This window comes from Scyliorhinus torazame, chromosome 2 (genome assembly GCF_047496885.1).
Source record: "Scyliorhinus torazame isolate Kashiwa2021f chromosome 2, sScyTor2.1, whole genome shotgun sequence".
Classification (NCBI taxonomy): Eukaryota; Metazoa; Chordata; class Chondrichthyes; order Carcharhiniformes; family Scyliorhinidae; genus Scyliorhinus; species Scyliorhinus torazame.
Window position 1 is genome coordinate 78,577,535 of NC_092708.1, and position 25,052 is coordinate 78,602,586.

The 25,052-nt window shown below is 41.5% G+C and overlaps 1 protein-coding gene across 1 annotated transcript in view; it reads left to right on the forward strand.

The window, feature by feature from the left end:
* The window catches only part of ddx18 (DEAD (Asp-Glu-Ala-Asp) box polypeptide 18), a 41,850-nt gene that overhangs the window by 15,540 nt on the left and 1,258 nt on the right, over positions 1 to 25,052 (forward strand). Inside the window, exons 7-13 of the mRNA XM_072473015.1 lie at positions 7,984 to 8,098; positions 9,802 to 9,941; positions 16,144 to 16,305; positions 19,085 to 19,237; positions 20,580 to 20,693; positions 21,351 to 21,407; positions 24,562 to 24,739. Coding sequence (XP_072329116.1) covers positions 7,984 to 8,098; positions 9,802 to 9,941; positions 16,144 to 16,305; positions 19,085 to 19,237; positions 20,580 to 20,693; positions 21,351 to 21,407; positions 24,562 to 24,739 — 919 coding nt within the window. The remainder of the gene's footprint in view (positions 1 to 7,983; positions 8,099 to 9,801; positions 9,942 to 16,143; positions 16,306 to 19,084; positions 19,238 to 20,579; positions 20,694 to 21,350; positions 21,408 to 24,561; positions 24,740 to 25,052) is intronic.

A 25,052-nucleotide genomic window follows, 5' to 3' on the forward strand; every position in this document is an offset into this window, starting at 1 on the left:
GACTTGTCAGGCTGTGAATGGTTCTCACTGCAGTTTGATGAATCAGTAGACATGAAGGACGCTCTGAAAGGACAAAGGGCGAGGTTGCCTACAACGAATTCAAATGGTATGTGACTGAGAAAAACATTCTTATCAAGAAACTGGTTTCAGTCACAACCGATGGTGCACCGTCAACGCATGGTGTCAATGTAGGCTTTGCGCTTGCAGAAATGTTCCTGAATTCCAATCCTTTGGCAATTACCATTGTGTTATCCACCTACAAGTGCTAGCGAGCAAGATTATTAACTTTTCTCACAATGACAGTTTTCCAGATTGTCAGAGCTTTGCAACATCGCTTGCTCAAATTATGACTCGATGATCTTGATGCCACCTACGGTGAACTAATCCTTCATGCAGACGTGAGGTGGTTATGTCGAGTAAAGGTCCTCCAGGAGATTTTTAGATCTCTGAAATTGCCACCTTTCTTTAATGAAGAAGTGAGGTGTACAGTGAACTATCCAATAATGTGTGGTTACTAGACTTGGCGTTTCTTACAGACATGAGTGCAAAACTGAATGAGCTGAATAGTGAACTGCAAGGGAGAGACAGAGACTGTCACACATGCTCAGTGCAGTGAATGCATTCAAGTTGAAACTGGACCTGTGGTCCTCTCAGTTACAGAACAAGATTCCATCCAAACAAATTCTGTGACCATCTGACCAAATTGGAAAAGGAATGCAACAGACAATTTCAGGAGTTAGACTAGGTGGAACAAATCACTATTTGTCTCAAATCCTTTTCTTCAATGGACATTGGCGAACTGACAGCAAAATTTCAACAGCTGTATGAACAAATCAGTGGGCTTGACATGGAAATCATCACCATGCAAAATGTCTTAGAGCTGAAAGCTAGGTCAAGGGCCAAAGACTTTTGGGAATTTGTAGACCGAGGTGGCCCCTCTGACATCCTGCGCACCAAGGTAAAGGCCTATTTTGGTTCCACATCCCTGTGAGATAAGTTTATCCTGGATGAAAATCATTAACATACAACATAGAACATTACAGCACAGAACAAGTTCAAGTATCGCACTCATCTCACAGATGCCCATCTGATGGACTGTATGAGATTGGCTATAGTTTCATATGGCCAATCTCATACAGTCCTATGACCCAGACTTCACAGCACTCAGATAGTGGGCAAGCACAGGTGTTATACTAAGGATAGGTAGCATAGATGAGTGTTATGCATAGCGTATTTTTTGGAATGTTTTAGTAAAGTCAAATTTTTAAAGAGTAGATCTTGTTCTGCATGGATGCTAAAAGTGTTCCTGTACTTTAAAAGTTTGAAGACCACTGATGTGGATCGATATAAGGTTCCACTTCAGTAGCAAAAACAGAAGACAGATTATTATCTGAATGGCTATAGATTGGGAGAGGGTATTGTGCAAGAAGATCTGGGTGTCCTTGTACACCAGTCGCTGAAAGTAAACAGGCTGGTGCAGCAGGCTGTGAAGAAGGAAAACGGTATGTTGGTCTTCATAGCGAGAGGATTCGAGTACAGGAACCGTGATGTCTTGCTGTAGTTCTACAAGGCCTTGGTGAGACCACACCTAAATACATAATGTGCAGTTTTGGTCACCTTATCTGAGGAAGGGTGCTCTTGCTATAGAGGGAGCGCAGAGAAGGCTTACCAGACTGATGCCTGGAATAGGGGGACAGACACATGAGAGATTGAGCATAACACTCATTCGCTGGAGTTAGGGGGGAAATATCATAACCTATAAAACTCTTAACAGGAGCAGACAGGGAAGATGCAAAGGATGTTCCGATGCCGGGGAAGTTCAGAACCAGGGGTCGCAGAGGTTACGGGGTAGACTATTTAGGATTGAGATGAGGAGAAATCCCTTCACCTAGAGAGTGGTAGAATTCTCTACCACAGAAAGCAATTGAGGCCAAAGCATTCTATGTTTTCAAGAAGAGTTAGATATAGCACTTGTGTCTAAAGGGATCAAAGGATATCGGGGGGGGGGGGGGGGGGGGGGGGAGCAAGAACAGATTACTGAGTTGGATGATTAGCTATGATCATGATGACTGGTGGAGATGGCTCGAAGGGCTAAATGGCCTACACCTATTTTTTTTCTTATGTTTCTAGAAAATGCTGGAAATACATATGTCAGGCAACACCCATGGAAAGAGAAGCAGAATAACCATTTCAGGTTCATGACTTTTAACAGATACGATGAAAGACCCATCAACTTTCTCTCTCCACAGGTGCTGCCTGACCTGAGTATTTACAGCATCTGCCATATTTAGCTTTGTAATAGTTCCACAGGCACTGGCCACCATCTGGCGCATTGCCCAGTGTATGAACCTCAATGTGGAAGTGTCAGAATGCTGTTTCATCTTGGGGACATGGCAACCAAGCCCAGTCTATCCCCATGCAGAATCTGGGGGAAAAAAATGATTGATGAGGGAAGGGTTGTGCATGTTGTCTATATGGACTTTAGTAAAGCATTTGATAAGGTCCCTCATGGCAGGCTGGTGCAAAAGATTAAATCACATGGGGTCAGGGGTGAACTAGCTGGATGAATCCAGAACTGGCTTGGCCATAGAAGACAGAAGGTAGCAGTGGAAGGCTGTTTTTCTGAATGGGGTCTGTAACTAGTGGTGTTCCGCAGGGATCAGTACTGGGACCTCTGCTCTTTGTAATATATATAAATGACTTGGAAGAAAACATAGCGGGTCTGATTAGCAAGTTTGAGGATGATACTAAGATTGCAGGAGCTGGAGATGTGCGGAGGAAGTTTTTTTACACAGAGGGTGGTGGTGGTGGCCTGGAATGCACTGCCAAGTGAGGTGGTTGAGGCAGATACGATAGCGACCTTTAAGACATATCTGGATAGGCACATGAACAGACGATGTATAGAAGGATGCAGGGCACGTGATCGACGCAGGCTTGTAAGGCCGAGGGCCTGTTCCTGTGTTGTATTGTTCTTTGAATTACTTTGCTGATGGAAAGGTGCTGCAGGAACTTGTAATGTTCCAACAGCTGCCCCAGCTGAATAGCTGGTTTAGCTTAGCCTGGGCACTGAACTTGAGATGTACATGCTGTTTGTTTTTACTGTAATTGTAAGTTTTTATATTTTAAAATGTATTTGTATGTTTTTCAAATCTTTGACTTTATTTAGAATAGTACAGTCAATCAAACTTCATCCAGAAGACCCTGGGCTTGAATAGCTACTGTAAAACTGTTCCATTCAGTATGTGTTCTTTTCCCAAGCATGGTTTAGGTTATGATTACTTTGCAAGCTAATAGAAACCTTGGATGATGTTGGATCTTCCTTATCTATAATTTCTTCTTCCCAGATTATGCAGTTTCTGGATCTTTGCAGTCTCATCTGCTTTTATGGACTGTCAGACCTGGTGATAATTTGTTAGTTTCACCTTTTTCCAGTCGAAGTTTTTCTTATTTTCCTAAGGGTGTACTTCTTCCAAGATACTCCCAGCGATTTGTTCCAGCTGTATGTTTGGGATGGATTGAACAAATATTCATTTGTTGGCTGAGAGAAGGGTGGATAATGTTTTTTATGAGGTATGCTATACACTAACATTCCTCGGTGGCCTCATCTCCCATCCGTGTAATCCACTACAATCTTTAAAGATGTCTGCACTCTTCCAAATCTCCGATTCCTCACATCTCCAATTTTAATTTCTCCACCACTGACAACCGTGATTTCAGCTGCTGAGGGCTTACATTCTGGAATTCCTTGCCTAAACTGCTGTAACTCTGCTACTTCCTCCATTTAAGAACTCCTTCAAACCTGATACCTTGGCCAAGCCTTTGGCGGATATATTACAAACTAAGTGGGTGGTTTTCATTCATATGTTTTAAAGTATAACTTTTAATTTGAGAATTTTTAAATGTAAGACAAATGGAAACACCTGAACTGAGGAGTTCATCAAACCTGCTGTTAAATGGGAAAGTCCTGTTGTGATAATAGGATGGTGATGAGTGGTATTCACACCCGAGAATTTTAAGGGCCTCACTGGATCTCTGTGGAGGAGACAGTGTGTCTCAAAGCATCTTGAGCAAGGCTTTAAATTTGGAGTGTAATTCAGGAAGGTTAAAATTATTCATGTAATTTCCCAGATCAAAGAAGCTCTGAAAGCAACTTGTAAACAATAGACAACATCTCTGAGCTCTTGGGAGAGGCAAGGTATCTGCAGTTATCCCATGAGAGATGTTCATGTGAGTCCCAAGATCAAAGGGATGTTTAGAAGGTAAAAGATAAGTTAAGTTTCTCTCTGGAACATCCCAGGTACACCATGTTATTCTGGAAATAAATTGTGCAGGAAGGTACTCTTTTGTTTGAGCTTTTGATCTGTGATTTCACACAAAAAAGTAGTTTGAATTGTGGAGGCAGCCAGGTTGCCACTTGCAGGAGGCAGAGAGAGTGCCTGCTAGGAGCTGTTGGAACCATAGCAGAGGTCTATCAGAAACCAGGGGAGTTTTCTGATTTAATGGCCACTGTGCAAGAATGTGGGTAAGATCCATGCTTGAGTTGGGAGAGTCCACAATCAAAAGGTGTCAAAAAAGAGTTGGAGGGCTAGTTAGCCGAGGGACCCCAAAAACTCTCGCGCCTCAGAATATCTGAAACACTAAGAACCAAAGTGAATTCTGGAGAGCTAATAATAATCTTTATTGGTGTCACAAGTAGGCTTACATTAACATTGCAATGAGGCCACTGTGAAAATCCCCTAGTCACCACACTATGGCGCCTGTTCGGGTACACTGAGGGAGAATGCAGAATGTCCAATTCACCTACCAACGCGTCTTTCGGATTTGTGGGAGGGAACCGGAGCACCTGGAGGAAGCCCACACAGTCACGGGAAGAATGTGCAGACTCCGCACAGACAGTGCCCAAAGCCGCAAATCGAACCCGGGTCCCTGGTGCTGTGAAGCAACAGTGCTAACCACTGTGCTACCACATACCTTGGTTTGGTCTCGGGAGAAAAGAATCAAACCTCAAGATCCTGTAACGTATGGGGCATTGGGTGGAAGTAAAAGTAGAAAAGGGTTAAAGTGCCCTGTCTACCTCAATATCCTGGAAAGATAAACAAAATGTCTAAAAACAAAAAAATAAATAACGGGTTAAGCAAGCCATTTCACATTGCTGCTGTCAGTCTAAAAAGACGTACTACGTACCACACAATTAAGCAACATGTGTATGAATTTCAGTGCGATTTCCGGTACGATTGGCTGATCAAATCAAACAGCATGTTCTTTCAGTTCCTAATCGGCAGACCATACTCAACCAGCCCAAACAAAATGTCTATTGCCAGATGCGATTCTGCAATTGGGCAGCACGATAGCACCGTGGGGGCGGCACAGTAGCACAATGGTTAGCACTGTCACTTCACAGCTCCAGTGTCCCAGGTTCAATTCCCGGCTTGGGTCACTGTGCAGAGTGTGCATGTTGTCCTTGTGGCTGCGTGGGTTTCCTTCGGGTGCTCCGGTTTCCCCTCTCAGTCCAAAGACGTGCAGGTTAGTTGGATTGGCCATGCTAAATTGCCCTTGGTGTCCAAAGGGGTTGGGTAGGAGTGCTGGGTTACGGGTATGGGGCGGAGGTGTGGCCTTAAGTGGGGTGCTCTTTTCAAGGGCCGATGCAGACACGATGAGCCGAATGGTCTCCTGCGCTATGAATTGCTGAACAATCCAGAGTGTGCGAACAGGTACACTAATAATCCGTTCACGATGATCAGTAGAGCTAGTATTATGGCTCATTTATGCTTGCTCGAAGCAACATGAATTCATACACAGGGATCTGTTCTCTGCCCGTAGTTCCCAATTACTTTCTCCAAGGCCAATCAGAGTTAATTTGGCAAACATCAGCAGCATTTTCTCCTGTTAGATCAATTGTTTTGATCGTTTGAAATCTGGCGTTTTGTGTTTGTCCTGATGAGTGCAAGATGAAAAGCTTTGGCAACACTCCTCTCTCCTCGGCAATGTTTGTTTATGTTTTGAGATTTTTGAGTCTAAATTTTAGCTGTTTACAAACTATAGTGTTAAGTTAGTAGTGTTTGCTTTGTTTATCTCTGGTGTAGTAAAGTGTTTGTTTAAAATGTGAAATCTCTATGATAGTTCTTTCATTTTTATTAGCGGTCTCTATGAAAATCATTAACTGTGGATAAAACTGAAGCAAACCGCTTTCAATGGAGGCAATTGAGTCATCCACTTTGAACCTAAAAATAACTGAGCTGGGTGCTTTCTAAAGTTATGGCATATACTCTGCACTTTGAACCAGATTAAAATCATGTCATTCATATAAAGCTAGAAACAGTGGGCGCCCAAAGACACTAGGGGATTCAAGCACACAGATCATTAAAATGTCATGAACAAGTATAGTAAGTAATCATAAAGGCTAATAGGATGTTGATCTTTATATCTAGAGTTACTGGGTTACGGGGATAGGGTGGAAGTGTGGCCTTATGGAGGGTGCTCTTTCCAAGGGCCGGTGCAGACTCCATGGGCAGACTGGCCTCCTGCACTGTAAATTCTATGAGTACTAGAATACAAGATTTACCAGAATAATACCTGGACTTAGAAGGTTAAATTAAAAGGAACAATTACAAAAGTTTGGGTTGTATACCCTATAATCTAGAAGGTTAAGGGGTGGTTAGATTGGAAGTTTTCAAGAAATTAACAGGAACTGATAGGGTAGATAGAAACTATTTCTGCTGGTTGAGAAGTCTAGGACAAGGAGACCGAGTCTAAAAATTAGAACCAGATATTTCTAGAGTGAATTTAGGAAACATTTCCCCACTCAAAAGTAGTGAAAGTTTTTAATTACTTTCCACAAACGTCAATTGATGTAGGTGAATTATTTTTTAAATGTGAGATTGGGTTAATAAATGTTATGGTCACTAAGGGATGAGGGGCAAAGACATGTGGCGTTAGGTCACAGAGCATGAATGATGGGCAGGCTCGAAGGACTAAATTACTTGTTCCTGTGGTCATCTGTCCTTGTGCAACTCATTTTCAATTTTTTTTTAATATACCACCCTTGCAAACTTTTACAATGTTAAAGGCATTGTCTCAGTACAGGTTGTTGCACTGTTGGAATTCTTTTGTGTTTGAGAGAGATATCAGTGAGGCTACTGGGACCCAACAAACTCATTATTTTGGATTTGGCCTACAATTCAACAGTACACAGCTATGATTTTAAGAAACATTAAGAACATGGCATGATTGACTATTTAAACTACTCTTTCCAGTGTTTCCTACAAGTACTTGCAGGACGTTGTCGGCCATCAAATTGGTCTGCTTGGTACCTTTAGAAAATATTTTCTCGTGATAAACTGTGTTATGGATGTTGTTGGGATTCAAATACTGAGGGGACTAAGCTGATCTGGGAATATAGTGTTTGCTCTCCACTTTGAACAGCATTACATTTTTATGTCACTGTGATCTCGCTGTTTATAGTATTGCAATTGGCAGGGGACAATGTGATAGATTTTAGGTGTCTATGCTTGGGCTTTTGACAGGAATTAACCTGTGCTTTTGGTGGTGGACAATACTTTAAACTTACCTTCTATTGCTTTTATTTCATTGTCCTTGTGCTTATTTTTGTATTGTGGCCTATTCCTGCTCCGAAGTCCTATGTTCCCTAATATTCTTTTCTGGTAATTGTTTTACTTGGCTGCTGCTTCTGGGTTGGAAACATTTACCTAGACCTGGATCTTATTATCTAATTGTTTTCAAATCACATTTATTCAATTTTTGTTGAACTGACCATTCTCAACTTCACATCAGATATGATGTTTTGCCTACAAGTGTTTGTTTGCCTTCGGTGTGTTTTTTAACCTCTGTCTGATTTTTATGCTTCTGCATATGCGCCTAGTCGTATGTATTTCTGAAAAATTCATAAAGGATGGGAAAAGATATTCAGATACTTAAGATTGAGACTCAATGTGTGATCTTGTTTTGCTAATCTTCCCTTGGCAGAACACACCAGGGTTTATGTTCAAGAACCTTCAGTGTCTGATAATAGATGAAGCAGACCGTATTCTAGAAGTGGGATTTGAAGAGGAGTTGAAACAGATCATCAGACTTCTGCCAAGTGCGTTAATACAGTCATTTTATTTTTACTTTGCAGGAGCAATGTATTAAAATACTCATCATTTTGGCCATGGTAATTGAAAATGAAATGAAATGAAAATCGCTTATTGTCACAAGTAGGCTTCAAATGAAGTTACTGTGAAAAGCCCCTAGTCGCCACATTCCGGCGCCTGTTCGGGGAGGCTGACATGGGAATTGAACCGTGCTGCTGGCCTGCCTTGGTCTGCTTTCAAAGCCAGCGATTTAGCCCTGTGCTAAACAGCCCCCCCCCCCCCCCCCCCCCCCCGGAGATCCCAGAAATACAATATGCAATAAATATTTTCCATTTCAAATTTATTTTCACTGTTCTGGCCAGGATAAATTACGACTTTATTACTCATGACTTATTTGTAATTTTAGACAAATTTCTGTGTTCATGTAGCTTCAGATCACATGCAATCACATCAAATTGATTTACCATCACATTAGAATATAGCTTGCATCGTGTTTGCGTGGGTCTCATCCTCACCACCCAAAGATGTGCAGAGTAGCTGGATTAGCCATGCCAAATTGTCCCTTGGAAAAAAAAGATGATTGGGTACTCTAAATCTATTTTTTTTTTAAAGAATCTAGTTTGTTCGTTATGAAACTCCCTAATACTGTTTTAAACAAATGTAAATTCACATAAGTGTATTTTTACATATTCAAAGAAAAGATCTGCCTGCTTTCCCTTTTGACTATGCTGTACAAATTAGCAGTCTTTAAATTTGAATAGCTGTGGTAGTTGGCTGCCGCCTTAAAAATAGTGGTGAGTTGTTCTTTAACCTTGAGCTTTAGTGCCTATGTTTTTAAGTTGTGTGGATTCTTTCCTGTCAGGAACTGTTTTATTGGGTCTTGTCTGAATATTCAGTGTGTTCGCTATTTTCATAGAATCCCTAAAGAGCAGAAGGAGGCCAATTGGCCCATCGAGTCTGCACCGACCCTCCGAAAGAACAACCTACCTGAAACAAATCCCGTGCGTAATCCTGGACATGGCAAATCCACCTAACCTGCACATCTTTGCACTGTGTGTGTGGGGGGGAGGGGGGGAACTGGAGCACCCGGAGGAAACCCACGCAGACACGATTCATTGCCTTTTCCTATTCTCTTGATTTGCGTGATGCTGAATGTAAGCAAGCTATACAAGCATGGCAGTATTCCAACCAAGTTTGTCTCTGCTTTCAACTGACATCGCAACATGTATTTGCTAGCTGGAGTCCCCATGAAGAAACAAATGTTCCATCACTTCCCTAGTTTCTAGATATTTTTATTTCCCATTTTCTGTTATTTGCTATCATAGCCGAAAAAAGTTCCATGTGACTTGATGCTACACTAAGTAGTGCCGTAAACTGAGGTCCCAGATTACAGCAGGGCGGAAAAGAAATAGAATGATGCAGGGACATTAGTACAGGAACCTTTTCACCAATCCATCCACAGCAATTAACACACCTGCTTTTGACAGTTTATGGAGACAATTCATTAACTACTGTTTGTTATTTAGCTCTGACTTCATTAATGTTTCTTGGGTATGAACATTGGTCTAAATACTGGTATATTTTACTTTGTTGACTAGTGGCAAACTACACATCTTTCTGCTAATAGCAATTGAAAAACATTTACTAGAAAGTGGAGGTATTTCAAACGAAAGGCAGTTAATCCTAAGTAACTTGTATATAACCTTTACAGAGCGGCGACAGACAATGCTTTTCTCTGCTACACAAACTCGTAAAGTGGAAGATTTAGCTAAAATCTCACTGAAGAAAGAGCCTTTGTATGTTGGTGTTGATGACGATAAAGAAACTGCAACTGTAGAAGGCCTTGAGCAGGTGAGATGAATGCCTATTTTTCTGTTTTTACTTGTATTTGCATAGCGGATCATTGATCAAACAAATACACACGACAATTTTCAGAAATTGCTGGGGTGACATTTGATATACTACAAGTAGTTCAAAATACTTTGTTTTTCAAGCATTCATTTGTGATTTACTTGTCAGAACAGTTGAAAATGGTGAGCAGGTTTGTGTCAGAGAAATACTCGGGGTCATGATCCACAACACCATACGACCCTAGTTTTGTGATCTTCTGAAAAGAGGTAGATTAGCTGTTTAGGAAATTGTTCGTAATGGACAGTGTTTGATCTCACTGCACTTTATCTCAGTGAAGCTAATTCTCTGCTTTTGATTATTGCTCGTAATATGCTCTGCCTTCAGAGACCAACTGTGCGCTTGCTCTTTGGAACTTGCCTTGCTTCTTCTCTCCTTCCTTTCACAATATACTTCAACCATCACCTCACTTTTTCCAAGGCAAGTATGGTCAATGCAACAGTTGTCTATTTATGCCTCCACAGGCCATTCATGATGCCATAAAATCATTAGAAATAGGAGTAGACCATTCAAGCCATTTGAGAATGGCTGACTTGATGTGACCTTAACTCCGCCTTTCTGTCTGTCTGCCATAACCTTTTATTCCCTTGTCAATCAAAATTCTGCCTAACCCAACCTTCAATATCATATCAGCCTTCAAGCTCATATCAAAGCTCCAAATCCGAGGACTGGCTTCTCAGTCTGCCACTGTATCCTCGACTTTCTGACCCATAGACCACAATCAGTAAGGATAAACAACAACACCTACATGATAGTCCTCCGTACCGGGGCCCTGCAAGGCTGCGTACCTAGCCCCCTACTATGTTCCCTATACACAAACACTTGCGTGGCAAAATTTGGCTCCAACTCCATTGACAAGTTTGCTGACAACACGACCATTGTGGGTCGGATCTCGAACAACGATGAGTCAGAATACAGGAGGTAGATAGAGAACCAAGTGGAGTGGTGTAGCGGCAACAAACTATCCCTCAATGCCAACAAAACTAAGGAGCTGGTCATTGACTTAAGGTAGCAAAGTATCGTACACATCCCTGTCTGCATCAATGGGGAGATAGTGGACAGCTTCAAATTTCTAGGCATGCATATCACCAACAATCTGTCCTGGTCCACCCACGTCAACGCTACAACCAAGAAAGCACAACAGCACCTATGCTTTCTCGGGAAACTAAGGAAATTCGGCATGTCCACATTGACTCTTACCAACTTTTACAGATGCACCATATAAAGCATCCTATCAGGCTGCATCACAGCCTGGTATGGCAACTGCTCGGCCCAGGACCGCAGTGAACACAGCCCAGCCCATCACACGAACCTGCCTCCCATCCATTGACTCCATCTACACCTCCAGCTGCCTGGGGAAAGCGGGCAGTATAATCAAAGATCCCTCCCACCCGGCTCACTCACTCTTCCAACTTCTTCCTTCGGGCAGGAGATACAGAAGTCTGAGAACACGCATGAACAGACTCAAATACAGCTTCTCCGCTGTTACCAGACTCCTAAACGGCCCTCTTATGGACTGATCTGATCTCTACGCTCACCTTCTCTACTGAGTAGTACTACACTCCTGTGTGTTTCACCCGATGCCTGTGCCTATGTATTTACATTGTGTATTTTATGTTTGCCCTTTTCTATGCCCTTATGTATTGTCTTTTCATGTATGGAATGATGTGTCTGAACTGTGCGCAGAACAATACTTTTCATTGTACCTCTACACGTGACAATAAACAATTCCAATCCAATACAAATATATTAAATGACCCCAACCTCCACTGCTCATCTGGGCTACCACTAATTTTCACAGTATTTCCACTTCATGCCATCCTTGACTTCCTTGGTTAGCCATGGGTGATGCATCCTTCTTGGAGAGTCTTTCTTTCACAATGGAATATATCTTTGTTGAGAATTATAAAATGTCTCCTTGAATGTCTGCCACTGATTCTTCACTGTTTTACCTTTTTAACTCATTTCCCTATACCATTTTAACCAACTGTCTTTATTCCTTTGCTTTTTAAGTTTAAAACACTAGTTTCAGATCCAAATTTGTCACTGTTGGACTGAATGTGAAAGTCATGTTATGACCACTCTTACCTAGAGGATCCTTTACTATGAGGCTATTAATCCTGCCTCATTACCTTTTACCAGCTTTAAAATAGCTTTTTCCCTGGTTGGCTCCAGAACACATTGTCTATGACCTCGTCCTCCTTTTGCTAATTTGATTCATCCAATCTATGTGAAAATTAAAATCTCTCACGATAATTTCAGTACCTTTCTTACAAGCCCCCGTTATTTGTTTTGATTTATACTCTGCCCTACAGTGAACTACTGGCAGGGACCTATGAACTATTCCCTTCAGTGACCACTTTTCTTTATTATTTCTTATCACCACCAAAACTGATTATATGTTTTGACCCTCTGAACCAAGATCATTTCTTAGTACTAACCCAGACCCAGGGTAATGCTATGGGGACTACTGATCTGATAATTTATCAACAGCCCTCACCTGTCTTCTGGCTGAGATGGTAATTTATTTGTATTTCTTCATGCTCATCGTGCAGTATTCTCTACACTGCGGAGAGCATTTTGCTAAGCATCTCTGTCATCCTTTTAACAAGATTCTGACCGCCTTGTAGCTTGCCACATGAATTCCCAGTCTGACATTTCTAACTTTGCCAATTGCACTCTAATGTACTTTGAACTATATCTCATCTCTTTGGTTTGAACTTTGGTTTCAGAAACTTGCCTGTCTCAGTTTTCCTGATGAAATGTCATTGACCTGAAATGTTAAATCCATTCTTCTCTTCTCAGCTGTTGCCTGATTCCAGTTTAAAAAAAAATCATTTTCTGATTACATTTCAGATTTCCAGTATTTGCAGTGTTTTGCTTTTGTCCTGTTATTTTCCAGTCTGCTTCATCTTCCAGCCAGTATATTTGTCCCTTTCCCCCACCCCAAGGCTCTTTAGAACCCAAATTTGTTCATCATCCAGCTGTTTCTCACCATTTTCTAGATTTTTTTAAAGAGAATAAAATTGCTCACAGACACTTTAAACTCATTTCCTGTTTTCTGATTATATACCTGACTGCAACCTTTGTTACTCTTTGTCTCCTCCCAGTTTTATTCAGTCATGTTGAGTAGCTCTTTAATTTCCCTGTTACAACTGAAGCTTCAGCGCTGCTGTGACTGCTGACTGAGCAGTGGCTCAGCCAAGCCCAACAGTGCCATCAACAGGCTTATAGTGGAATTGCAGCTGGTCATAAAATCCACAATGGCCTTAAGTTATCCAGCCCACAGTATCATCTAATGATCTCTATATTCTGAAGATAAAATTAAACAAACATTTCAGTTGATAAATGTACCCTGGTCAGTCAGAAAAATATTTACTAATTAAATCGTTTATTGCCTTTTGTGTGTTCTGGAAAATAAATATTTAAATTTATATATTCATTCATGGGATGTGGGCATCGCTTGCTGCGCCAGCATTTATTGCCATTCCCTGAGGGCATTTTAAGAGTCAACACGTTGCTATGGTTCTGGAGCCACATGGAGACCTGGTAAGGGTGGCACACCCCTCAAGGACGATAGTGAACTAGATGGGATTAGACTTTTGATTCCCGATTTCTATTGAATTCATATTTCACCATTTGCCATGACTGCATTGGAACCTGGTCCCCATAGCATTACCCTGGTCTGGATTACCAGTCCAATGACAATACCACCACACCACTGCTGCCCCTAAAACCACTTTTTTGTTTAACATGCAGAACACTTATTATTTTGGGGTGTTTGGGATTTTATTGTGCCTCTGTAAACTATAAACATGTTTTGGCTTGGATGGCGGGAAATTGGGTGTTGAGGGCATGCCTCATTCTGCGCTGTTATCCTGCTGCAAGTATTCCACTCACAATGCAATGTCCTTTCCCTATTTCATTCTAGAGTCATTAAAAAAATTAATGGCAGAGAAGGAGGCCATTTAGCCCATTATATTTATACTGGCTAAAAATAATTATCCAGTCTAATCCCACCTCGCAGCGCTTGGTCCATAGCCACGTAGTTTGCAAAATCTTAAGTACATATCCAAGTCTTTAAATGCGACGAGGATTTTTGCCTCTACCAGCCTTTTGGGTAGTGACTTTCAGATCCCCACCACTCTCGTGAAAAATTTACTCCTCAACTCTCTCTATTCCCTCTAAAAACTTTGATACTCCTTATTATTGACCTCTCTACTAATGGAAATAAGTCCTTCCACCACTTTTCCTCGGCGCCACGTAATTTTCTATGCCTCAGTTAAATCACCCCTTAGCCTCCTCATGAGTAAAATTCTTCCTGCCTGGCAGGCAATATCCTTGCAGATCTTTGTATTTTCTCCAGTAAAACCACATGCTTCCTGTAAAATAATGACCAGAAACATGTGCCGTACACTCTCTCTCATCGAACTAGTATTCTACACCATTCTAGCATAACCTCTCTGATCCTGAGCTCTCTGCCTCAGCCAATAAAGAAAAGTATTCCGAAGGCTTTCTATTACCTGTCCAGCTACCTGCAGGGATCTGTCAGCACGCAATCCAAGACCTCCCTGTTCTTAACTTCCCAGAATCCTGCCATTTATTGTGTATTCCCTTACCTTAACCATGGAATTAGAATTCCTACAGTGCAGAAGGAGGCCGTTCGGCCCCTCATTTCTGCACCGACCCTCTGAAACAGCACCACACCTAGGCCCACTCTCCACCCTATCCCCATAACCCCATATAACCCACGCATCTTTGGACACTATGGGGCAATTTAGCATGGCCAATCCACCTAATATGCACACCTTTGGATTGGGAGGAAACCGGAGCACCCAGAGGAAATCGACGCAGACACAGGGAGAAAGTGCAAACTCCACACAGTCACCCAAGGCCAGGATTGAACCCGGGTCTCTGGTGCTGTGAGGCAGCAGTGCTAACCACTGTGCCGCCATTTCCCCCCCCCCACCCCCACCTTGTATGTTCTCCCCAGAATGCATTTTGTCTCACTTAATTGGATTTAATTCTGCCAATTTTCTGCCTGGCGGCCAAATCTAGTGATATCTTCCTGCCGTCAAAAGCTTTCTTTACTAGAAACTACATGACCAATTTTCATAGCTTCTGTGAACTTATTAATAGTGCCTCCTACATTTTTTTAGGTCTAAATCATTTACGTATATTACAAGCAGCAAAGGACCCAGTACTAAGCCCTGTGGGATCCCACTGGAAACCAGACTGCCAGCTTCTATCAGTGAGCCATTTTGGGTTTCCTTCATTTCAGGTGTTTTAAATTTCTGACCAGTCTGCTATGTGGAACCTTGTCAAAACTTTTCTAAAATCTGTGTAAGCTGCATCAAGCCCTCTTGTCGCCTCAAAAGAATTCAGTCAGCATAGTCAGAGACAACCTTCCCTTAAGAAATCCACGCATCTGTTTTTCTAAACCATTTGTACTGACTCGGAATTCTTCCCAACAATGATATCTCATGTTTTCTGTTTTCACGTATCATTTTTATACAACAGATTTACTGTTGGTAGTAATAGGGACAGCCCATATGAATGACTATATTTGGGGAGATCGCAGCATAGTGGTTAGCACTGCTAATGTACCGGTGAGTCGGGTTCAAATCCCAAAACGGTAGGTAGCTGATGGAATTTAAATCCTGTTAATTAAAATAAAGGAAATCTGTCCTTGCCTGACCTGATCGACATGTGACTCCAGATCAACAGCAGAGTGGTTGACTCAACTGCCCTCTGAAAAGACATTCAGATGTGGCAGTTGGGGATGAGTAACAAATGCTGGATCTGCCAGCGATGTCCACATCCCATAAAAAAATTGAGCGGAAAATACAGTGGTCTTTTAACTGTTATAACACCTCAAATGATAATTTCCCCCCCCCCCCCCCCCAAATTAAAGTTTTCCCATGAGGTGGGTCAATTAAAATGGTCTCTTTAAATAAGACTTATGTATTGTTCATGATACAAGATTTCTGAATGACGATGATAAAGTGGGATGCCAGAGCGGTCTGGCCAAAGTACAAATTGACAACCTTTTGACCTGGATACAAATGTCAGTAGATTTTATTTGTAAAAAGATGTACAGTTCAGGCGCAATATTATGTACTAACTGATTTATCTTTATCTTTAGGGTTATGTGGTTTGTCCATCTGAGAAAAGATTCCTCTTGCTCTTCACTTTTTTAAAGAAGAACCGTAAGAAGAAGCTCATGGTTTTCTTCTCTTCATGCATGTCTGTGAAGTATCACTATGAACTCTTAAACTACATTGACCTTCCTGTTATGGCAATTCATGTAAGTACAAAACTCTGGTGCGGCCACATTTGGAGTATTGCGTGCAATTCTGGTCGCCGCATTATAGGAAGGATGTGGAAGCATTGGAAAGGGTGTAGAGGAGATTTACCAGAATGTTGCCTGGTATGGAGGGAAGATCTTATGAGGAAAGGCTGAGGGACTTGAAGCTGTTTTCGTTAGAGAGAAGAAGGTTAAGAGGTGGCTTAATTGAGGCATACAAGATGATCAGAGGATTGGATAGGGTGGACAGTGAGAGCCTTTTTCCTCGGATGGTGATGTCTAGCACGAGGGGACATAGCTTTAAAAATTATGGGGAGATAGATATAGGACAGATGTCAGAGGTAGGTTCTTTACTCAGAGTAGTAAGGGCGTGGAATGCCCTGCCTGCAACAGTAGTGGACTCGCCAACACTAAGGGCATTTAAATGGTCATTGGATAGACATATGGATGATAAGGGAATAGTGTAGATGGGCTTTAGAATGGTTTCACAAGTCGGCACAACATCGAGGGCCGAAGGGCCTGTACTGCGCTGTAATGTTCTTAAAAAAAAAAACATTACCAATCTTCGCTCCCCTTCATATTATAGTTGCGGCAGTATAGTTTTAAAGGTACCATTTGTTTCTGGCTTCCCATCCAGCTGGCCATTATTTGCTAATGAACTATGGTAATGAGTGTTGCATATGTCAGTGTTCTTCAAACTTTTTTTCCGGGGACCCATTTTTACCAACCGGCCAATCTTCGGGTCCCATGCCGGCCGACATTCACGACCCACGCCGGCCGACCTGCGCGACCCACCATTTTCTTGTTTGCTGCTGACAAAAATGGAGGAAATGGTTTTGTGTCCCTTTGGCCCTTGTACACGCTCCTCCAATGGAACCTGTTGGATGAAGGTGAAGCCTTCCGGTGTCAGAAAGTATGGAGTGTCCATCTGTCCAAAGTTCTGCATTTTTTTCCTGTGAGATTTTATCCCACCGAACTTGTAAAAAAAAAAAAAAAATGTCAATGATTAAAATCAATTAAAACAATAAAAATTAAATGAATAAACACCCCCCCCCCCCCCCGAACTTGTAAAACAAAAAGCTGCAACCGTTTTTTTTTTTAAAAACGGCCGCGATGCACATGCATGCCCGATCATCGGCCTGCATACGCATAGTTTTGCGCATGCGCGCCAAAGATCTGGCACGCATGCGCAGTGCGGCCGCATTTTATTTGCATGGTCGTGGCCGTGTTGAAAGCCGCTTGCAGCCGGCGTTATTAAGTGCCGGCTCCTGCAGCTGTTTTGGGCAGATTTGCGCGATCGGCAGCGCCGTGACGGACGGCTCCGCGACCCTCCCGACACCCGCCCGCGACCCCGAGTTTGACAATTCCTAGCGTAGGTTATTGAAAACATGAGCAAAATTTCAATAAGCTTGGTCCTGCCATACCCAGTTACGCTTTAGCATAGTCAGTAGATAGTGATCAAGAGTGGAAACGCTAGTGTCTGTTCTCTTCTGTAATCCTTCGGCATTTGAGGCTATTTGTGATACTTCTCCAGATCTCACTGAGATCAACTTGGTCTTGAACCTCCCTTCTATGTGATTCAGGTAATTGGTGAGCAAACCTGTTGAACCGCAAGAGATGGGATCTCAATCTTGACTGCTTTGGCATGCGGTGGCATTCATATTCAAACATACCTGTTTTGGAAATTGAATATATGGAATCATTTATATTCTCCTTTATGACAATACTGATTTCTAGCTGTTTATCATAGAATTTGCAGTGAAGAAGGAGGCCATTCGCCCCATTGAGTCTGCACCAGCCCTTGGACAGGGCAACCTACTTAAGCCCATGCCTCCACCCTATCCCCGTAACCCAGTTACTTAGAAAAATAGGTAAATATGTTTTATAAAATATAGTTCAAAATAATTAAATTTCTGAGCTATCCTTTAACTCCACCGTAAGCTGAAAATTTTTCATTTGTTTAGGAAAACTCTTGATAATACTTAAGAATTAATATGTGTGGATGGTGCTGGCAGGTGATATTTCATTACTATCTGGCATGGTTCTGATAAGGAGTTACAGGTTTTAATAATGATTGGGCAATGGCATAGCATGGTAACACAGTGGTTAGCACTGTTGCTTCACAGCACCAGGGTCCCAGATTCGATTCCCGGTTTGGGTCACTGACTGTGCAGAATCTGCACGTTCTCCCCGTGCCTACATGGGTTTCCTCCGATGCTCCGGTTTCTTCCCGCAAGTCCCGAAAGACATGCTGTTAGGTGAATTAGACATTCTCATTCTGAATTCTCCCTCTGTGTACCCGAACAAGCGCCGGAATGTGGCAACTGGAGGCTTTTCACAGTAACTTCATTGCAGTGTTAATGTGAGCCTATTTGTGACTATAAAGACTATTTTTAAAATTTTACAAAAGCATGGAACTCAAATTGAGTGTTGGGACACACGACGACACTCATTTATGAAATACCTTGCACCGTGCTTTGCAACGTTAGGAATATCCTAACTGTTGACCAAGACACTGGGAATGCTCTTGCACTTCTTTGAATAGAGCCAAAGTTGGCACCAAAGGTTTTTCTTTACAATCAACCTGTAAGGAAGATGGGACCTTGGTTTAATTTCTCATCTGAAGTATTACGTTGTCTACCTAGATTATGGGCTCAAATCCTGTGTAATTAAGGGTTACTAAAAACATTCCATAATTCAGTTTACAGAAGGTTTCTAACATCTAAGTACAAATCACTTATCTTAATTGTTTGTGAATTTTCTTTCTCAATACTTTTAGGGAAAACAAAAGCAGACAAAACGTACATCCACCTTCTTTCAATTCTGTAATGCAAACAGTGGAATACTGCTGTGTACTGATGTTGCTGCCAGGGGGCTGGATATTCCTGAAGTAGATTGGATTGTACAGTATGACCCACCCGATGATCCAAAGGTATAATATTTCCATTATAAAGTGCTAATTCTAAAGTTTATCAGGTTTATTCATATATTAAAGAGCTTCAAGCCCATTAGCTTGTTCCAAATGTAAATTGTATTTGAGTGGACCCAATTGTGTTTATACATTTTAAAGCAATTTTATGCAAAACAATATATCCTCGCAAGTATCCTGCTGTGAAGGCCTATTTATTTGAAGACCACCTCCTTAGCCTACAGTTGAGAGTTAACCATTGGTCTGGGACTGAAATTACATAGACTAAACCAGGTACGGGTGGTGAATCTCCCAAAGGAGATTAGTGAACTAGTTGAGTTCTTATGGCAATTCAGCAACATTATGATCAATTATTTCCATATTATTTTCTAAACCGAATTCAAATTCTCAGGCTACTATCCTCAGAACCCCGATTCTCAGGATCAGTAACATGACTACTATACTACTTCCTTCTGTACTGTACTGTTCTATGTTGTTCTTAATCATTTACGACCATTTGGAAGCAAATAAATAGACCATTGGCTGATAACCATCTGATGATCCGTTTTCAGGCAGTTTAATGGAAAGGTTGTAACGGTTGAGATTTTGAGAAGTCAAAACAGTGATAGGATGACGAGTTTAAATCAGAAATTTCCATTATAATGCCTTTTTTAAAATCTCAACTTAAGTATTCAAGTGCTCATCTGGCCAGCCTCTCACTTTCCAACCAATCCAAATCTGATGAGCTTATTCAAAATTGCTTGCTGCCCATATGACGATTTGCACCCAGTCCTGTTCTTTCACCACCCTTCTGCTTGCTAACCTACATTGACTTGTGGTCCAGCAATACCTCAATTTTAAAAGTCTCACCTTTGTTTTCAAATCTCTCAATGGCCTTGCTCCTCCCTATCTTTGTACCCTTCCCCAACCTTGCAGCCCTTACAGATATCTCCAGTTCTGGCCTCCTGTGCATTCCAGATTTTAGTCTCTTCACCATTACAGGACAGTCTTCAGCCAAGGCCCTAGGCTTTATAATTCCATCTCTAAAGCTTTCCTCTCTTCTTTACGATGCTGCTTAAAACCTGCCTCCTGATCATGCTTTTCAACCTCTGACCTAATATTTCCTTCTGAGGCTAATATGTGACTCTTTACATCTGCCTTGGTCATAACAAGGCAAAAATTAAGGAATTCCATTTTTATTGTTAAATATTTATGGGTTTTGAATGTTGATGGTTTTGAGTCTTTTTTTTACTGTGACTAGCATGGAGCTGAAAGTTTTTATGCAGCTTTTACTGGAAGGATTTAAGTCGTACTTCTCCCCAAATTAAATGAAAATTAATTATGTACTGGCATTTTATTGTCCTAGGAATATATCCACCGTGTGGGTAGGACTGCACGAGGAATTAATGCACAAGGACATGCATTACTTATTCTGAGAGCAGAAGAACTGGGTTTCCTTCGTTATCTCAAACAGGCCAGGGTAATTGTTGTTTGTTACTTTGCCCACATGACATTAGTGAGATTTAATTTGAGGTTCAGTTAGCATGTTAGAAATGTTGATATTAGTTTTGTAATTCCTAATTTATGCTTCTGTTTTAGAATTTATTTTTATAATGAACGTAATGACCTACATATTATCTGCATGTTGTTATGCATAATTTTGAAATTCATTCACGATTCGGTCAGTTTGATGATCCTTTAGCCAGCACAGATTTTGCGTCCTATTGAAGTATTCAGGAACTCTTATTGTTTGAAGGAAAATTAAGACATTATTAATAGCAACTCCAGAATACAAATTTCCTAAACCTGTAATCTGTAGTTTCATCTTTCTACTTCCTACATCTGGTTTAATGGTGACGAGGTGAAGAGTGGGAAGAGATTCAGTAATAGAAACTTGGAAATAATCGTAGTTTTGCATTGTCTAAAATGAATTAGCTTTGTCATAGAAAGAAAAACTTTTGTTTGCATCGAGCCTTTTCTAATCTCAATGTAGCAAGGCATGTCACAATCAGTGAAATGTAGAGAATGTTGCATGCATTATAATAAGTATATTTTTATGGATATTTTGAATTATCATTTCAGTTGCAGGCACATATATATAGTGTCATCTTCACAACTCTAAATTTTATTTTGATAGGTCCCTTTGAATGAGTTTGAATTTTCCTGGAGCAAGATTGCAAACATACAAGTTCAGGTAAAATTGCATTGCATTATACTTTCTTAAAAATAATTTGCAATTTAAGGGCCAATTAGCATGGCCAATCCACCTACCCTGCATATCTTTTGGGTTGTGGGGGTGAGACTCACACAGACATGGGGGAAATGTGCAAACTCCACACGAAAAGTGACCCGGGACCAGGATCGAACCTGGGTCCTCGATACCATGAGGCGGCAGTGCTAAACACTATGCCATTGTGCCTCAACGGTTTTTATTTTTTGATAAATGTTGGACTCAAAATTGAGAAATTCTCATGGAATTTGCCAATTCAATGCATGAACTGCCACACGGTAATAAAATTAGTCCTTTAGATCTGGAACTGGATTTGCTTACAGTCCTGTGATTCATAAAAGCCAGGCAAAGTCAGAAAAAGTTATGAGATAGGCAAAACTCTGAATAAGACTGAATTTGGGGAAGGTTTCGTCAAACTACTGGTGGCCAATCCTGGAATTAAATAAGGTAGCTATAAATCAAGTACAAATAAGCAAACCGCTTCTGAATTAAGATGTGAATTGGTGTTTTGTATATTTAAAATTGAGTAATCTGTTCTGTAATCCTTTCTGGTGTATATGGTGTTAAAGCAGTAAATATTGAAGCACCAACTTGCAATAACATGCAACAGAAGCTTGGAACTCTCTGTGTTATCCTTTGCACTGCATTCTTGCTCTTTGATGCCACATGGAGGAGAATGGTTGTCAAATAACTGTTGTAACAAACCTCCTCAGTTGCCATAAGAATGTTGTTTAGTGGGATCTGGATATGGGAACTGCACATAAGAAGAATGGCCTGATTCATAATAGGGAGAATAAAGTAATATATACTGAGATACAGTTGATCTGCAAACTTTAGACATTAGAACAGTACAGCACAGAACAGGCCCTTCGGCCCTCGATGTTGTGCCGAGCATTGTCCGAAACCAAGATCAAGCTATCCCACTCCGTCATTCTAGTATGCTCCATGTGCCTATCCAGTAACCCCTTGAAAGTTCCTAAAGTGTCCAACTCCACGATCACAGCAGGCAGTCCATTCCACACCCTAACCACTGAGTAAAGAACCTACCACGGACATCCCTCCTATATCTCCCACCCTGAACCTTATAGTTATGCCCCCTTGTAACAGCTACATCCACCCGAGGAAATAGTCTCTGAACGTCCACTCTATCTATCCCCCTCATCATCTTATAAACCTCTATTAAGTCGCCTCTCATCCTCCTCCGCTCCAAAGAGAAGCCCTAGCTCCCTCAACCTTTCCTCATAAGACATACCCTGCAAACCAGGCAGCATCCTGGTAAATCTCCTTTGCACCCTTTCCAATGCTTCCACATCCTTTCTATAGTGAGGTGACCAGAACTGCACACAATACTCCAAATGTGGTCTCACCAGGGTCATGCACAGTTGCAGCATAACCCCGCGGCTCTTAAACTCAAGCCCCCGTTAATAAACGCTAACACACTATAGGCCTTCTTCACAGCTCTATCCACTTGAGTGGAAACCTTCAGAGACCTGTGGACATGAACCCCAAGATCTCCATGTTCCTCCACATTCCTCAGAACCCTGCCGTTAACCCTGTAATCCGCATTCAAATTTTCTAAACCAAATTGAATCACCTCGCACTTATCAGGGTTAAATTCCATCTGCCCTTTTTCAGCCCAGCTCTGCATCCTATCAATGTCTCTTTGCAGCCTACAACAGCCCTCCACCTCATCCACTACTCCACCAATCTTGGTGTCATCAGCAAATTTACTGACCCACCCTCCAGCCCCCTCCTCCAATTCATTGATAAAAATCACAAATAGCAGAGGACCCAGCACTGATCCCTGTGGTACACCGCTGGTAACTGGTCTCCAGTCTTAAAATTTTCCATCCACCTCTGTCTTCTATGTGATAGCCAGTTACTTATCCTATTGGCCAAATGTCCCTCTATCCCACACCTTACTTTCTTCATAAGCCGACCATAGGGAACCTTATCAAACGCCTTACTAAAATCCATGTATACGACATCAACTGCCCTACCTTCATCTACACACTTAGTTACCTCCTCAAAGAATTCAATCAAATTTGTGAGGCAAGACTTACCTTTCACAAATCCGTGTTGACCATCCTGGATTAAGCTGCATCTTTCCAAATGGTCATAAATCCTATCCTTCAGGACCTTTTCCATTAACTTACCGACCACCGAAGTAAGACTAACCGGCTTATAATTACCAGGGTCATTCCTATTCCCTTTCTTGAACAGAGGAACAATATTCGCCACTCTCCAGTCCCCTGGCACTATCCCCGTGGACAGTGAGGACCCAAAGATCAAAGCCAAAGGCTCTGCAATCTCATCCCTTGCCTCCCAAAGAATCCTTGGATATATCCCATCTGGCCGTGGACTTGTCGACCCTAAGGTTTTTCAAAATTGGTAATACATCCTTCCTCAGAACATCTACCACCTCCAGCCTACCTGCTTATTTTGCCTAAACCACAGTGTTTTAGTATAATAGTGACATTGCCTGGCAACCTCATAAACATAAGTTTCCCATAAGTGGCTCCAAAGCTAAATTGCTCTTGTTCAAGATCCTATAATTTTGATGATGGGCACTTTTTGTCCATAGAATCATTTTATATTTCGTGGAACCATCTAGCACAGGAGTCTCAATTCTTGAGTCTCAATTCTCTTTCTCTCCCCCCACCAACCCCAATATTTACTTGCAAAAACCCAATAAGTCGCTCCGTCCTTTCCTATGCACATTTCTATTCCTATTTGCTCCTCCTGATGGACTTGGGTTTTATGGTTCATTCTGACTTCTAATTTCAAGGAAGTGATTCTGATTTTGCTCATTGTTCATCTGTAAGCATTAGAACATGGGGGCAATTATTTGGGTTCCCAGTCTCATCCTCTCAGTTGAGCAGAAATCCAGTGTGGGGGTGGAGGGTGAAAATCATGCAAATGTTCCCAACATGGGTGTGGCTTTCTCTGCCCCTACTACATTAGCAAATATAGTATTCCTGGAGGCTGTATGATCGGTGCTGAACATTCCGTTTGCAAATCACAGAGGTCAGTTATTACTCTAATTGACTACAGATTCCCTGTGACAGTCTTTCATTTTTCATCAGCTTCAATCTAAACATGTTTTTGTTTTTTCCAGCTTGAAAAACTAATTGAGAAAAATTACTACTTGCACAAATCTGCACAGGAAGCCTACAAGTCTTATATCCGTTCCTATGATTCTCATTCTCTCAAAGAGATATACAGTGTCAGCACCCTGGATTTGCCCAAAGTAGCACTGTCATTTGGCTTTAAAGTGCCACCATATGTTGATCTCAGTATCCTTTTGCAATTGTTGTGCTTTCTTTATTTTTAGTGTTGATGGTAGCCATGACGTGGAGATGCCGGCGTTGGATGGGGGTGTGCACAGTAAGAAGTCTTACAACACCAGGATAAAGTCTAATGGGTTTATTTAGAATCACTAACTTTTGGAGCGCAACTCCTTTACTCATCTGATGAAGGAGCTACGCTCAGAAAGCTAGTGGTTCCAAATAAACCTGTTGGACTTTAATCTGGTGTTGTAAGACTTCTTACTTTTTTCTCAATAGTGCATTTTTAGATTGAAATGAGTTATGTAACAGCATTACCTCC